At 33.7% G+C, this 17,953-nt stretch overlaps 1 protein-coding gene across 2 annotated transcripts in view; it reads right to left on the reverse strand.

Annotated features, from left to right (window-relative positions):
* Window positions 1-248: 248 nt before the first annotated feature.
* NCAM2 (neural cell adhesion molecule 2) overlaps window positions 249-17,953 on the reverse strand; it is a gene marked incomplete at both ends in the record, with an annotated part of 517,101 nt that continues 499,396 nt past the window's right edge. For both annotated transcript variants that reach the window (XM_080813028.1, XM_080813026.1), the window contains 3 exons: window positions 249-360; window positions 4,446-4,565; window positions 13,489-13,693. In XM_080813028.1, coding sequence (XP_080669154.1) covers window positions 249-360; window positions 4,446-4,565; window positions 13,489-13,693 — 437 coding nt within the window. The remainder of the gene's footprint in view (window positions 361-4,445; window positions 4,566-13,488; window positions 13,694-17,953) is intronic.

The raw sequence follows: 17,953 nt of genomic DNA on the forward strand, positions 1-17,953 counted from the left end.
CCCAAGAGTTGGTGCCAGTCAGGTCTCTATATTGAAATTCATAACAAAATAAACAACAACAATAACAACAACAACAACAAAAGGTAATGGACCATGGGCAGGAATATTTGATCATATGTATATGTGTACAAGCTATTCCAAGCTAGAAGTTTCCCAAGAAATTAAGGTCAATGGAATAGTTTTGGTCATAGGGTCACTGCAATCCAAATGCTCTGTGTAGCATTGTTCAAGCTTTTGTGATCTTGGTGTTATGCTTTGCTGTCATCTTCCTTTGATTGTATGATGTCATTAGAAACCTTAATTTCTATAGTTTCTGTATTTAAGACTTCTTTTCCATTTTCTTCTTTTAAAGGCAATTTTCTGAAAGGAAATAGAAAAATAATGAACTTCATTTTCTAAGGCAATTTAAGTGGTATTCCTTAATACTAAATTACTGTCTTATAGAAGGCGGTGTCTATAATTATTAGAATAAAAAATCAGATTAGTTGAAGTCATATCAAAATGATAGAAAAATAATTAAATAATCAGATAATATTGTCATTTGTAAAAATGTGATGTACCGCAGAATGATGAATGAAACAATGTATCTGTAGATTTAGATGCACCAAATCATTCACTATAGGGTGGCTTGGATTTGATAACCAGTTATTGATACAAAAAATAGAATTGTTTGGAATCTAAACAAGACAGCATTTTTACATGTCGACTAGGTGAGTTACTAGTACCTAAGTTTTTTCAAATAAAAGTCCTTAAGAGTTGCTGCCATATTCTGTTACATACTTCAAAAGCTGGGTGAATTAGCTATATTCTTTGGAATTTAATGAAAGTATGCATTTCAGGACTTTCCCACTTTTCTACATTTACTGTATACGTTTTCTTTAATTAGCCTCTTTCACTATTATTTTTTGTTGTTATTTTTGTATCGATTATGAGTACATTTTTAAAGAGTTATCAATTAAAATCTATGAAGGAAAACAAGCTTTCTTTCTTTCTCTCTTTCTTTCTTCCTTCCTTTCAGATTTTATTTATTTATTTGAGAGAGCAAGAGTAGGGGAAGGGGAGGAGGAAGAGAGGGAAGGAGACTTCCCACTGAGTGAGGAGCCTGATGCAAGGCTGGATCCCAGGACTGTGGAATCATGACCTGAGCTGAAGACAGATGCTTAACTGACTGAGCCACCCAGGTGCTGCTTTATTTCTTAATGAGAGCTTCACAAATCTTACTATGATGACAATGATGCAAGATATATAGTTTTTTCTACCAGTTTTGAATTCAATAGTTTATGATTACACCTTATGTACACAGCTTTGGGGTTAAGATTTCCCTCCCTTGACAAGATATTTTTTCCACATCAAAAACAAATTCCAGTTCAATTCTGTACTTTAATGTCACCATTTCGTGGGTTAGTGAACGTTACTATGCCAGTTTCTCCAGAATTTACTTGTAATTTCTTTTCTATTTTTGAGTGGGAAGAGCAAGCCATTAAATTCTGAAGATCAAAGCTATTATATGAAAATTAACCAGTCAAAAGTAAGTCATGGTAAAAGTTACTATGACCCGTTCCTGGTAATGAAATAGCATGTACTTTGTACCTAACAGGCATGTTCTTTTATGTGTATTATAAGTAATGTCCACACAGTTCTTCCATTCTTCCATTTGGTAAACTTTGATAAAAAAAGATAAAACCAGTGTGTCACCTCTAAGCAGCAAAATATAGAGAAATTTAGAGCTTGGATAAGAGGTTATCATTATGCTTAATATATCTCTTACTCAAAGAATTATAACACTGGAATTAACCAGTGTTTTCAAATATTTATTAGATGATGAATTTTTGCATATGTAATTTTCACTACTTCAATTTATGTTAAATTTTTTTTAATTACAGTTAATTCTATTATTTTTTGTTGACTATTTTCTATAATTGAGGATTGGAGTAGTTATTGATCATCTATTTTGTTGTGTTTTATTTTTTGCACAATATTGCCCTGTCACATGTAAAGGCATTTTCTTAGCTAGGTTTTTGTTTGGTTTGGTTTGGTTTGCATTTTTAAGTTTATATATATTAAGTTTATATATGCCTATAGGTAGTTTATATATACCTAGTTATTGGCTAGTTTTCATATACACACACACACACACACACACACACACACCCTAGTTCTTGGCTAGTTTACATACACAACAATATCTCATTGTAGGTGTTAAGCAATAGATAGAAATTTGTTTTATTTACATTTTTTAAAAGATTTTTATTTATTTATTTATTTGACATAGAGAGAGAAATCACAAGTAGACAGGGAAGCAGGCAGAGAGAGAGGGGGAAGCATGCCACCTGCTGAGCAGAGAGCCCAGGACCCTGAGATCATGACCTGAGCCGAAGGCAGAGGCTTAACCCACTGAGCCACCCAGGTACCCCAGTTTTATTTATTTATTTATTTGCTTGTTTGTTTTATTGTGTAAAATTTTGCTTCATTGAAAAGACTTCTAATTTCTGAAGGGAAAACTATAGAACCCACCATATAAAAGCTGCCTCTACCAGAGTAAACTTCCATTTAATAGGTAATAATCTCTAAATGACATGACCTGAGGATTTATATGGAAAATTTAGCTACAGAGTAGTACTTTGTATTTCTCTGAATAGTAATTGTTTTGGCCCTTTGAGAGCAGAGAGCAGGCATTTCTGAAACAAGTTGTTTTTTTCACTTGTGACAACACTCAACCTTCCATGGAGGATGAGAAGCCTAATCAAATTTCTCTGCAAGTGAGTGTATGCTTGTAAAGAAAAAAAGATCCTTAAACAAACAAACAACAATAAAATTTAGAAGTAATTTCAGTGAACAGTATTTAAAGAAAAATGTTATAGTCATGGTTTTGTTTGTATTCAATATATTCTATAGAACACTATTTTCACTCCTTAATAATGCCTTTGGCTTTAATCATTTTAACTTTCATGTTGCCTGAATATGATCATTGTGAATGTTCATCATCTTTGCAAATTTAGTTGAAATATCTGTTATGGCTATGATGGAGCTCTGATGGGTATAGAAAGAGGTAAATAATATAATCTTGAACGGAGAGCAAACATCATTTCCTATGTGGACATTAAAATGAAAGACAATTTAACAGTTTTTCTTCTTCCGAATGAATATTCTTTCCTTTTAAAGTAGATTGTGTACATACTCACATTATCAATTTTCATTTTAAATTGTGATATTCCTATTCAGAGTAATGGCCAATTTCCTGACCCTTTTTTATTTCAATAAAAATCACATTTTGAGGGCACCTGGGTGGCTCAGTCAGTTAAGTGTCTTGCTTTCAGCTCAGGTCATGATCCCAAGGTCCTGGGATCAAATTCTACATTGCTGAGCAGGGAGCCTGCTGCTACCTCTCCCTCTGTGGCTCCCCCTGTTTGTACTCTCAATCTCTGTCAAATAAATAAACAAAATATTTTTTAAAAATCCTATTTTGATGGGGCGCCTGGGTGGCTCAGTGGGTTAAAGCCTCTGCTTTCGGCTCAGGTCATGATCCCAGGGTCCTGGGATCGAGCCCCGCATCGGGCTCTCTGCTCGGCAGGGAGCCTGCTTCCCCCTCTCTCTGTGCCTGCCTCTCTGCCTGCTTGTGATCTCTCTCTGTCAAATAAATAAATAAAATCTTTGAAAAATCCTATTTTGAAAGTATCACTTTCTTTTTTAAAAAAGATTTATTTATTTATTTTTAAAGATTTTTAAAAATTTATTTGAGAGAGAGAGAGAGAGAGAGAGAGCGCACAGAGTGAGAGAGCACAAGCAGGGCCAGCACAGAGGGAGAAGCAGATTCCCCACTGAGAAAGGACCCGAAAGCCAGACTTTATCCCAGGACCCTGGGATCATGACCTGGACCAAAGGCAGATGCTTAACCGCTCAGCCATCCAGGTGCCCCTTATTTATTTATTTGAGAGAGAGAGAGAGAGAGTGTGTGAGTGCGGGGGGAGCAGGAAAGGGCAAAGGGAGAAGGAGAGAGAGAATCTCAAGCAGACTCCCCATTATACAGAGTCTGAGATAGGGCTCAATCTCATAACCCTGAGGTCCTGAGCTAAACTGAAATCAAGACCCAGAGGCTTAACCTTAATTGACTGACTGTGCACCCCCGATGCCCTGAAAGTATCACTTTCTTAAGAGTAAAATAAATGTAAGAAAATCCAACTCTAACATGTGCCATCTTTTTGACATTTTTACATAAAATTATAAATATATGTTTGAACAGTAGATTTTCTCTGGCATTGATACAAAATTTTCATGTGGAACGTCTCCCTAGAAAATGGTTTTTGATATTCTCATCTATTTTCTCTGAAAAAGAAACACTTTTCTACAAATAATGTTATTTGTAAATATATGCTACAAGTAATGATAAGATGTTATTATTTTATAAATATTTATCCAAAAATAATTAAGCATCTGAAGCTACTTACTCAGGTTCTGTTAGTGGTGTGGTTTCATTTGGCTCATTTACTGGGCTCCCATCCTCATGATTAGTGATTCTTTCATCCTCTGTCCTCATCTCCACTATTGGTTCTTTTGATCCATCTTTCCTAGAAAAATAAACAAACAAAAAAAAACCTTATTCATGTAATGTAAAAATGGATGCATTATGAAACATAGTTTAGAATCTCCACTTAACCCCACCTCCCCTCACTAAAAACCCAACATGGTCAGATTAAGAATACCACTACAATTTTTTTCCCATTAAAATTCATCTCACCCACATAATTTTCACTCAGAAAAAAATAGAAAAGAGAAATTCCATTTATCTAAGATTTTTTTTCATCAAAATTGTGTTAATGTTATGCCGAAGTCCAAATTTTATTTTTTTATTTTTTTTAAAGATTTTATTTAGAGAGATGACAAGTAGGCAGAGAGGAAGGCAGAGAGAGAGGAGGAAGCAGGCTCCCTGCTAAGCAGAGAGCCCGATGTGGGGCTCGATCCCAGGACCCTGAGATCATGACCTGAGCTGAAGGCAGAGGCTTTAACCCACTGAGCCACCCAGATGCCCCAAGAAGCCCAAATTTTAAATGTGATCATGCAGTTTACTTTGGGAAATAAATAAAAAATATTATGTTATAGGAAATTATGACATGAAGTAGCTTTTCCCCCAACTAGCCATATGCTTTGTATTTTTTAAATTTGAAATAAAATATCAGAAATATTGTTTCTATATTAAAATTTAGAAGATACAATTTATATATATGAGATGTTTCATTGCTTTAAGTGTTTCTATGAATTATATGAATGATTTTAACTATACTGTGATACTAACTTTACATATTCATGTTTTTGAGAAAATAGTTTACATAAAACAATATTATAACATATATGCGTGATGTTTTCATTTGTAATTTCAAATCCTTGTCATCATTATTGGATTTCTAAAATATGAGAATAAGTATAATTTTACATAATTGTGAAATTTTTGTAAAATTAAAAGTTTACTGTAAAGTTTCATTCCTTAATAAATGAACAAAAAGAAAGAAACACAAGGAAAGGATTTAGTGATGATAAAGGATAAAGTGAGATATAAGCATTGGGAATGATACAGTCATAATACAGATTATAATTAAGGAACACATACAAAAAAAAAAATGTAAGGGAGGGATAGGGGTCCTCACCTACCCACGTACATAGTCTTACCATACAATCCTGCAACTGTACTCTAACAAATTTCCCAAATGAAATGAAAACTTATGCCCATGCAAAAATCTCCATATTAATGTTTATAGAAGTTTTATTCATAATTGCCCCAAATTGGAACCAACTAAGATATCCTTCAACAGATCAATGGATAAATAAACTGTGGTACATCCACACAATTAGATATTATTCAGCAATGAAGAGAAATGAGCTATCAAGCCACAAAAAGACATGGGAGAACTTTAAATGCATATTGCTAAGGATAAAAACCAGTCTGAAAAGGCTATGTATTATGTATTTCCAATTACATTGCATTCTGTAAAAAAGCACAGTTACAGAGAAAATAAAAGGATCAATGTTTGCCAGGATCAATGTTTGCCAGAGGTTCAAGGTGAGGGAAGGAGGTAATGATGGAGCACTGGGCACATTAAATCTATTTAGTATTGTAATGATAGATATATGACATTAAAATTAGTTCTTAAAAATCAAGTATACTAGCAGTACACAACAAAGAAATCAAATAACAAAACCCCGACAATGGCACAGACCTTAAAAATGGTGACTCTGTAGGTCCTTCATGTACATGTACATCGAAATCTGAAGAGTCAGTGTCAGTAGAAATGGAAGAAAATCTAGAAACTCTATAATTCAGAATTGGTAGTGAACAACCCTTTATACCTCTAAAATGCAAATATTTGTGAGAACTGGCGATTAGGACATGTTCATCAAACTGAATAGGGACTCCAAGGAAGCAAGATCTCTATAGTAGTAAAGATTACTAAAGAGCCCACCACAATTAAATTTTAGTTTGATGATGTTTTGTTCGCTGTTGTTATTCTGCAATTGATTCTTCTAAACAATTCTTCATAATATCAATGCTATTAATGACATAGATGATGATACTGTTTGGAAAAATGTGGCTATTGATGATTCTGAGCAAAAAAGTGATTCAAAAAGTTGGATTTTATGTTTAATTGTATTAACAACAGGTGCAGATCTATGGGTGTGGATTAAACAAAACAGAATGCAAAAAAAAAAAAAAGATGGCGAATTTGGATTTTAATTGTATACTCCTTATTGAAAACAATATGTAAGCAAACCACTTTAAACTGGAAGTGATAAAACAGATATTACCAAGAGGAAGTTAAAGTGTTACAAGAGAACATGGTGAGTTGTCTTAAAATCCTTATTTTTGTTTTTAGTAATCTTTTACATTTTTAACTAACATAGTCTATTCATATATTATAGAATTCTTCAAAGGACATATAGAGAAAAGTACACCTCCCTGCCATTTCCTGTTTACAGGATATTTAGTTACCTATCATAAAGACAAGGACATTTTCAAATTGTGTTTTCCAGAGACATTCCTTCTATTCATACATATGCATACAAATGCAGGGAGTTATTTTTAAACAAATGGTACATACTGACTGAATATAATTTTGCTTTTTCAGTGAACACTAGAACATTTAGAGCTGCCTCTTTCTTTTTCATGGCACATACTATCCCATCGTATGTATGCACCACCATATATTTGGCCAGTGTCCAACCAACAGACATTTAGGTTGTTTCCAATATCTTCTATTACAATAAATACCATAAGGAGTATTACATGCATATTTTTTAAGGATTTTATTTATTTATTTGACAGACAGAGATCACAAGTAGGCAGAGAGGCAGGCAGAGAGAGAGAAGGAAGCAGGACCCTGGGATCATGACCTGAGCCGAAGGGAAAGGCTTTAACCCACTGAGCCACCCAGGCGCCCCTGAAATGCATATTTTACTTACGTTTAGGTGAAAATATCTGAAGCAAACTAATAATTTACGTGAGTCTAATTCCCATCCTTTATAAATTATATTTAATTATACTTGAAGTGATATCAGAATTTATCACTGATATTTTCTGTGGAATTATAAAAAATTATAAAGCAATATTTTATTTAAATTGACATAAAAATGTATGCCATGGCTTATGGACAATTCACAATGTATAGACTGGTAAAAACTAAATAAACTCCTGCCAGGTTTCTAGAACTGATTATTAAGCAAGAAATGACAAGCACAGCAGAATAGTTAAGAGGATATGCCCTGGGACCAAACTAGCTGACTCTCACTAACTCACTGCATAAGCATTTCTCTGTCCTGTTGCCTAGATAGTAAACCAGAGATGATAATGACACCAAATTAATTTCTACAGTTTTTAGAATAGTGCCTGACACATATGCAGGACTTAATCAATAACTGTCTTCAGTACTCTAGGAGGGCAAGGAGGATTTAGTGTTGGGAAATACATTACTAAAACTTGTAACTTAAACAAATTGAGGGAAAACAAAATGAAAATATCTCAAAGCACACTAAGAAATAAATATTTATAAAATTCATAAGTTTTTAAATAAAAATGGGAAGATTCATATAATTAATGGCATCAAAAGCAAAATTCAAACTTTGGGATAGACTGGGGAATATATTAGCAACAAATACAACATCGAATAATTAAAGGTCACATTATATAATTAGAAAGTAAGAGAAAAGTTGAATAACTCCATGCACATGCATGCAGAATACGAACAAGAAATTCCCAGAAGAGGGACGCCTGGGTGGCTCAGGGGGTTAAAGCCTCTGCAATAGGCTCAGGTCATGATCCCAGGGTCCTGGGATCGAGCCCCGCATCGGGCTCTCTGCTCAGCGGGGAGCCTGCTTCTTCTCCCTCTCCCTCTGCCTGCCTCTCTGCCTACTTGTGATCTCTGTCTGTCAAATAGATAAATAAAATCTTTAAAAAGAAAAAAAAAAAAGAAATTCCCAGAAGAAATAAAGTGACCAAAGCGAAATCATAAAACAAATAAGTTCAGACTTTACCTGGATCAGAAAAATGAAAATTTTAAATGGTATCTTTCACTTACTATATTAAAAAATAAAAATAAATCGATAATATTTAATGTTTGAGAAACCATAGAGAAATATATATTCTCTGATTTTTTAAAAAGATTTTATTTATTTATTTGACAGAGATCACAAGCAGGCAGAGAGGCAGGCAGAGAGAGAGAGAAGGGGAAGCAGGCTCCCTGCTGAGCAGAGAGCCCAATGTGGGGCTCGATCCCAGGACCCTGAGATCACGACCTGAGCCGAAGGCAGAGGCTTTAACCCACTGAGCCACCCAGGCGCCCCTATATTCTCTGATATTATTAGGAATATGAATGAGTCTAGATTTTTGTGGGCAATTTGTCAGTGTTTTTCAATTTTGATTTACATTCCATGTCTAAGAACATAACGTACATTTATAACAAGATTTATGTAAAAGTTAAATTCAAGCCACATATTATACTTTAATATGATAAAATGTTGAAAGTTTCACCCAAATTGTCATGAAAGACAAGGATAAATAAATTATTGAATTTGATATTGTGGAATACTACTTTATTCTCTGGATTTTTTTTTCCATCTTTATTCTCTTTGCTTTTTTGTTTTTTTAGAGAGAGGTGGGGAGGGCCAGAGAGAGGTAGGGAGAGAGACAATCTTAAGCAAGCTCCATGCCCAGCGTGGAGCCCAACATGGGGCTTGATCTTATGACCTAAGATCATGACCTGACCTGAATTCAAGAGTTGGATGCGTAACCCACTGAGCCACCCAGGTGCTCCTCTGTTTTCTTTTAAGTTTTGGTATCTTCTGTTAAGATCTCTTCAAAGCTCAGAGATTCTTTTCTTCAGCCATGTCTAGTCTACTAGTAAGATCATCAGATACATTCTTCATTTCGATCAGGATCTTTTTGGTCTCTAGCATTTCTTTCGGATTCTTTTTCAGAATTTCCATTTCTCTACTATATGGCCCATCCCTTCTTGCATGCTGTCCTACAGTGTTCTCACCATATTTATCATATACTTAAAAAAATCTTAGTCTGATAATTCCAACGTCCCTGCCTTTTTTTGAATCTGGCCCTGATGATTATCTTACCTAATCAAAATGATTTTTGCCTTGAGTATACCTTATAGTTTTTATTGATATTGGGACATGATGTACAGGTTAGAAGGAACTGCTAAGTATAGGCATTTAGTAATGTGGTGGTAAAGTGGGGTGTGGAGAGGGTGCATTCAATAGTCCTATCATTAGGCCTCAGTCATTAGTAAATCTGAGCCCCTGGACTCTAAACTTCACAATTTCTTCTCAGGACCACCCCTCTGAAGTGAGTCAGGATGGCTGGAGTAGACTGGGATTATCCATTTGCCTTCTCTCGTGTAGCAGTAGAGGAGGCTGGTTTGGATATCTCTCTGTACATTGAAAAGCCATTCTCTCTCTCTCTCTCTCTCTCTCACACACACACACACACACACACACACACATCTTGGCTAGTTACTTTCTATTAGTTTTCAATATTTTACTTCCTTTACAACCTAAGTCTAACCAGGAAAATCCTTTTTTTTTTCTTTACACGTAGCATTTATAACAGAAACTACTTATTTATTCATCCATTTGATTGTTTTTTAACTGATATGTGTTTCCCAGCAGAGTAAAAGCTAGATGATGGAAGCGATTAGTTGGCTTTTCCTCACAGTTGTATCTCTGTGGCTTAGAACAGTGCTTGACTATGTAGGTGTTCAATAAATATTTATTAGCACAAATTAATGCTTGGGTGAACAAGAGTATAAGCATAGTTTGATAAAGTATAAATAATTCACCATTTTTATTAGATAAAAGAGAATGCAAGATAAATTTAAGTTTAATTTAAATATATAAGAGCCAAATAATGGAATATTCTAAAACTTTACCTGAAAGACATTCTGTATGCCGCTGACTTTAATTTCTCTTTTCTGGAACTTGATATCCTTTAAATAAGAGTATTCTAAGTGTGTAATTAACATATTCTGTAATAAATCTGCATAGTCTTGTAATTGTGATAACATGAAAGTACTAGTCTAAGAATGCTTCCAATCATGTTTAGAGGCCAGTAGAGATCAATCCATCAAATCAGCTATATTCTATTTCCCACTGTGATTTTATATATTTAAAAAAATAAATGTATAATATTTTCCCAATCCGAACAATGAATTTTTTAAAAAGAGTTGAGAAGTATTTTCCCAAAGCAGGGGAAATGATGGATTTTTGCAAAGCAGGGGAAAAAGTTATGATGGATAACAAACACAGAATGAACTCTATGCTTTCATCTTCTCAAGTCTTTAAGGTTAATTAAACCCAGCAGGACCTACAAACCAAAGTGTTGATGGATAAATTACCAATTAATAGAGTGAAATAAAAACAAATGGCAGAACTTGAATGTACCTCATTGTTTTGCACATAGTCACCAATATTCCTCCAGTTAATTAAGACAAAAACATGATTTCTCTTTCTTTCACACCAGTCAAATCAATCAACATTAGTTGACTCTACTCGGCTATATCTAGACTCCATACATTTGTATATGCCCATAGTACTGCTACTTTGGTCCAAAAGAATATAATTTTTTACCTGGAGTATTTCAAGATCCTCCCACTCAGTCTTTCTGATTCTAAATCTTTCCTCTACATCTATCAACCTGCCGGTAATTCATTCTTCAAAAGTAGCAAAAGTAATCCTTAAACACTTATTGGGGATGCCCTGGTCACTTAGTCAGTAAGTGTCTGACTTTTGGTTTTGGATCAGGTCATGATCTCAGGTTGTAAGATCAAGCTCTGGATGGAGCTCTGTGCTCAGTGTGGAGTCTCCTTGGGATTCTTTCTCTCTCCCTCACCCTCTGCCCTCTTCCAGCTTTCTCTCTCTCAAATAAATAAAATCAATACATCAATCAATCTATCTATCTATCTATTCTCAATTTGTGAAAAAGAAACGAATATCGAGTTTGGGATATATTTATGTAGTTAATAAAACAATGTAAAAGCACAGCAGGTTATTAAAAACCAGACTTTGTTCTAATGAGGAAAGCAGGAGATACTGGATTGTGAATTGATCCCACTCTATTTGTTATGGCACACATTACTATTCCATTCAAGTATGAAGTAGAGCCTGATTTCTGTTTGTTCTTTGTTGTGTTCTGTGTCCAACAAGTAAGTAGGTGGCATTTTGATTGTGAAATGAATCTAATGTATTTTTGAAATGAAAATGTATGTTACCTAATTTAGTATCCCATGAAGTGAAAATATCCCTTATAAAGAATCCATAAGAAATAGTCATGGACAAATTGTGTAGTAGGATTGAAATAGACTTAGAGATATAAACAAAACAAACAAACAAACAAAAAAGCAATGCAGCTTGTGGAGAATAGATTATCCTATATTGCTAAACCTAGAAATTAATGCACAAGGCTCTACATGCCTAAATGTATGTACAGAAAAACAAATAGAAATGACTCAATGATAAAAATAAATTACTTACGGATAAACAGAACACCATGAATGAATCTTAAAACATGACTGAATGAAAGAAGCTAGGTACAAAAAGAGTAAACATTATAGCAATCAATTTCTATCAAGTTCTATAGGGCTAAAAATTATTTATGATGAAAAAAAATCAGAATAGTAGTTCCCTGGTACAGGGGGAGGAATATGAGTTGTCTGGGTAAAAACTTCAGAGAAATTTTGAGGATGATGTTAAGTTTCTGAATTTTGGTAAGGCTTAGGTTATACAGATATGAACATTTGTCAAAACTCATCAAATAGAATATTTTATGCATTTTACTCTATGCAAGTTTTACCTAAAGAAAACATTAACAAATTTTGAACTGCATGCAATGATAGGCAAGTTGAACTGTGTAGGGGTTAAGTGTATGGATACCTTTGAAATGCAAAAAGTAAAATAATGGATTGAGGGACAGATAAATATGGGATAAGAGAAATATAATGAAATATTTTTTTATAGAATCCAAGTAGTTGATAAATGGTTGTTGACTATAAAATTCTTTTAACTCTTTTGTATGTTTTAGACACGTTACAGAAAGAGTGTAATATTTAAAAAGTAAAGGAAATGTTCTTAATTCTTAAGAATCATTATTTTTGATTACAGGTTTAATATACACACATATGTATATGTATACAAACACACATACACATACACATTGTGTGTTTATATTACATGTGAGTGTGCATGCTCTCCTGTGCCTTCTAACGTATTTTTTCATTGAGCCTATTGTACTTTTGAGATTGGATTCAAATCTAGCAAAACACCACCAAACAAAACAAAAAGTATTTAAACCTCCTAGTTGCCCTTTTACATGACAAAGGAGTTTTCTATAGAATTCAGCTCTATGTATTTTTTTGGAATACATACTCTAATTGAATGAGATGCCACAGAGAGTGCGAACTTCTAACATATAGTCAGCTTTTGATCAAAATTTGGAAGGTTAAGTACAGAATCCATACTAATGTATTGCATAGCTCATACAACATCTCTATACAACCTTGAAACTTCTATGTATTTGAAGGTATTGCCATAATTTACGTTTTTACTCAATTTAGCCATTTTAACTCAGATTACTGCTGGTGTCCTTCTTTTATTCAATATAAACTGAAAAAATGGTAGGAGAAATCATAAATACATTGGTACCACTGTCTGTATTCTATTTCTTTTTTTTTCTAATTCTATTTAAATCATAACCATAATTATTTTTTTGGTGTGGATCCCATTTTTAGATTCATTTTTTAATAGTCTGTTTTCAAAAGCATTTGGCTCTATAACATGTTATATTTAAGGTCATATAGGCTTAAACTCAGAAAACAGACAGTACAGTGTCCAAGGGTCTTAGAGCCAAGCTCTTTACTCTGCTCAGAAAAAAAGTCCACGAAGAAAGTATGCAAGCTTGACTATGGCACTTGTGTAATGTAATGTGCTGCGAATGCTACTTACAGGTATGCAGCTTTGCCTTCTTCGAGTTCTTTGCTTTTCCCACTAGAGCCACTTTTCTTCCCGCACATTCTCCTCGTGATGCACATCAATAACCCACATTGTCTAATAAAGAAGCAGCTGACGTCCGTTACCACAAGGATTAGCAAGAGTGCTGCCACGCCCAGGCCAATGACTGCTCCAAGCCCAAGACCATTAAAAAGCGTATCTTAAAAAATAAAAGAAAATAATTTTACTAAGCTCCAAATGAGAAAAAAATAGACAGTTTTTTTGAACATAAATCTTAACGAAAGAGATGGGAAAAAAGTGATAATCACTGGCCCATTTTAATTTCATAATTGTTGGGAACCATTCTCTGGCTTTCAAACAGTATTTTAAGCAACTGACATGTGAATGATTTACAATATTTTTTCAGACTTCATTTAGAAAAAGAAAAAAAAAAAACACAACTCTGAAGTAGCTCTCTTTCCAATATTCTTCTTGATTCCCTGAAGGGAATATAATGAATATTATCACATCCCCAACTGTACTCTATCAGAAAGTCACAACCACTAATGGATCATCACATTGTTAAAAGGAAAATATAGTCAAAACTCCTGTAAGAGAAGATTAAGTAAATGTTCTATATGGAATTATCTTAGTTTTAAGTCTTAAACTTGCAAACTATGTGTGCTCTAAGCACTTTGTTTTGACAGAGAACACATTTTAAAAATCTCTATATTTTGAAATATTTTGAAAATCATCACTTTAGAACAAATGGTTTACTTTCATTTTTTTTCAGTTAGTGTTTTCATAAATCATATTAGAAGAGAGGCAAACTTTTACAGAACTATGATGCTTATGACCTTTCTGAAGCGTATCATGGGAAGATAGGGATGATGGGAGTCATTTTTCCTTGACAGGTGGTTGCAAGAACTCCTGGAAGTAATACAGAAATTATCCATGAAAGAGATGACTGGGAATAGGATGGAATATGCTGACTGACCCAGTAGAAATAAAGGACAGTGGTAGTGAAAATGAATGAAGTGTTTTATAACTATAGTTGAAGATAAGTGTAGACTACACAGCCACAGCTGTCTCAGCACAAAAATAAGCACCATGGAAAGAGGTTATACTGGTGATACTGTGTTATCTAGAGGGAAGAAAAAGAATTCTTATAAGACAATTTGAGAGAATGACACTTTTAAAAAAAAATTATTTATTTGACAGAGAGGGAGAGTACACCCAAGCAAGGGGAGTGGCAGACAGAAGGAAAGGGAAAAGCAGGCTTCCTGCCTAGTGAGAAGCCCCACATGGGGCTCCATTCCAGGACTCTGGAACCACGCCCTGAGCTCAAGGCAGATGTTTAACCCACTGAGCCACCCAGGTGCCCCTATTCAAAATGATTCTTAACCCAATTGGGTTAGCATTTGCTCACATAACATTACAAAATTATAATCATCTTAAACGAATAAATACATTTATTACTTAGCATCATAATAGCATCTTAAGTATGAAAAATGTGTGTAATACAAGTGACAGGGACAGATGTAGATTTCGTTTGGAGGAAATCACTTCTGATAAAACACATATGCAAAACAAAGTTTTTCTAAGTTATATTTTTAGAATTCAGTGTAACATTTTAATAATGAAAAGATTGTGATCTGAAGGAATCAGTATAACTTTTTATTTCAAGTCAACAAGCTGGTGCTGAATGATGACACACCTGTCTGAATCCTAGTTGATTTTTCTACCAAATGACTGAGCTTCACATCTATATTTATTTATTTTTTTCCCCAGGAAACACATGTTTTATTTAAAAAAAAAAAAAGAATCATTATATCTGTGACATGGTTCCTGGCACTTTCCCAAGGCGACCTTGTGGTTGACCTGTGCTAGAACAGGGAGGTGCTTCTATAGCATCTTTGTGAAGTTGCAGATGAGAATTCCTTAAGTATCTTATCAACACACTTGAAACTTTCATGCCCAAGCAAGTATACTTTTGATTATAATTCTTTTATTTCTGATAAAGAAAAAGAGGAAACGAACATGTAATTGTGTTGGAGGAAAATTAGTTTTTTCCTGCCATTTTCAGAATCTCCTTTCCCCATCATACATTATCAACTATTTAGGTAGTGATAGTTTAGGAATATTGTCTAGCTAAGATCCAGAGAAATTACTAGTTTCCATAGCACTGTTCTCTTATCACATGAACCCACTTTGAGGAAAGACTGGAGACAAAAGTATTTTCCAACCATGGGAATTTAGTTGTTGTTTTTCTGCAAAGTTCCAATATACAAATGGAGAGTGAGAGTCTAAATGTTATTTATCAATTTTCAAAGACATATGTATAGGTAAGATTGAAAAAAAAAACTAGTGTCTCATGCTATGAAATAATATATTAAGCAAACCAGTCTTTTAATAATTGAAACAATCATTTTATACATTTTATTCCATTATCCATTTTTAAATAAAAATGATTCTTACCTGAGTGTACCATTACAATATAATAAGGACAATTCACCTATGAAATTTCTTTGATTGCATGCAAAGCTAAAATTTTTTTTCAAAATCCAAGGAAATTCATTTTTATATATTGCACATGATTCAAAAACCAAAGCTCAGAAAAGAGTTGAATTTACAAATCTGATTGGGATTAGACCCTCTGGACATATTGACTGAATGGCCCTCTGCTTTAAACTAGTCACTTCTCTGCTACTTCAACTTAGGTTCCTCTCACATGCGGAATGGTTCTAGGCAATAAATCCCACAGATCAATGATGATCTCCCTGGCCCATTATTAGATCTTCATTTACTTTCTTTTTTTCTTTCTTTCTTCTTTCTTTCTTTCTGTTTAGACTACACACCCAACACAGAGCCTAGTGCAGGGCTTGAATTCAGGACCCTGGGATTAAGACCTGAGCTGCCCAGTCACCTCTTTATTTACTTTTTTTTAAGGATGAAGAGACTGGATTTCTACTTAAATGCCCTAAACCTGGTGTCTATCACATATCACATATTGCTGTATATCCTTGGGTGAGGCTGCTAACTTCTCTAAGACTGAGATGCCACTTTATTAAAATGAGGAAAATTACAGAAACAGCAACAATCACAAACTAGATCATGGGGTTTTTGGAAAGACTGCTGTGAATATAATAATGTACCTAATACCTCTAGCACTTATTGCCCAGCACAGAGTAAAAATCTAACAAGTATTGGCTATATTATTATTGTTGTTGTTATTGTTGTTGTTGTTGTTATTGCTGCTACTATGATTTTGCTAGTGTAAAATTCTAGGGAAATGAGGTTTTGGTGGAAAAAAAATACCATCTAAAGTTAAACTAGTCTATAAACATATTTCTTTCATCAGCACTCTAATGTGGGACACTTTCTCTTATTAACCATTGATTAGTCTCTTGGAATACAGTCATTTTTACTTAGGCTTAGCTAGTTAGCTTTTAAATGATATTTTATTTATAACCTTTTAGCATTAAACTGGTATATTGATCCGTTTCATCTCCATCTTTAGAAAAGCTCTTAGAAATATATTTGTAAAACACCTTATGGTAAAAGAATACTGATACTAAAATAGCTATAATATTTTTTTCTAAGGAAACAAAGTTATACCTTTTTAACTCATGATTATAAATGTTGAAGGTAACTTGAAGGTATTTTTATGGAAAATCAACTATTTCTTGTCATTGCAGAGGATAGAATGTATAGCAAGTAGGCTTATGTAATAGATTTGTAATTTTCTTTTGAAAGTTATGGCTTTTTTTAAATTGGCTTAACAATGTATTTAAATGGTAATATTTTCTAACATCTCATGAAGTTAGGCTATAATAACTATGAAAGCCAAACTTTCTAAAGTTTTTATTTAATTTTTATTTTTTCTGCCACCTGCTTACTCTGTTGGGGACATTAACTTACTTGTCTTTAGCTTTTTCACAAACAAAATCATCACCACATGTAAAATTATATCACTAGGTTTTGGGGACTAACTATGACTTATTTTTCAGTAACAAACAGAAAATACTTTCTTTTTAAGTTAATTACAGTTTTAATTATTGAAATAATTGAAAATGAACACAGCAATCATTTAAAGGATTTTAAGTTCAACTTTTCTTTTTTAGCTTTCCAGAATATTTACACAAGTGCTTTACAATATGTGATATGTTAACGATAAGTTTTACAACTCCATTACACAAGAAAACAATGTTATCAGCTCTACTTTACAGATAAGGAAACAGAGGTCCAGTACTGTGGCCTCAGTCACAGGATAAGCCTTGAAATTAGGTCAGTACAAATTAAAGAATATTTGACTTCACGTTTATATTGTTTACACCTGTGTTAGATGTATGTTGTAGATAATCAAGTAATCAAGAGAGGAATAACATAGTAAATAAATTAAAATGTGTAGTTTTCTTACAGGAAATGTCCATTTTCCCCCACACTGTTAGAGGAGGAAGAACTATTTAAATGATGTACA

Source organism: Martes martes (assembly GCF_963455335.1).
Source record: "Martes martes genome assembly, chromosome: 1".
NCBI lineage: Eukaryota > Metazoa > Chordata > Mammalia > Carnivora > Mustelidae > Martes > Martes martes.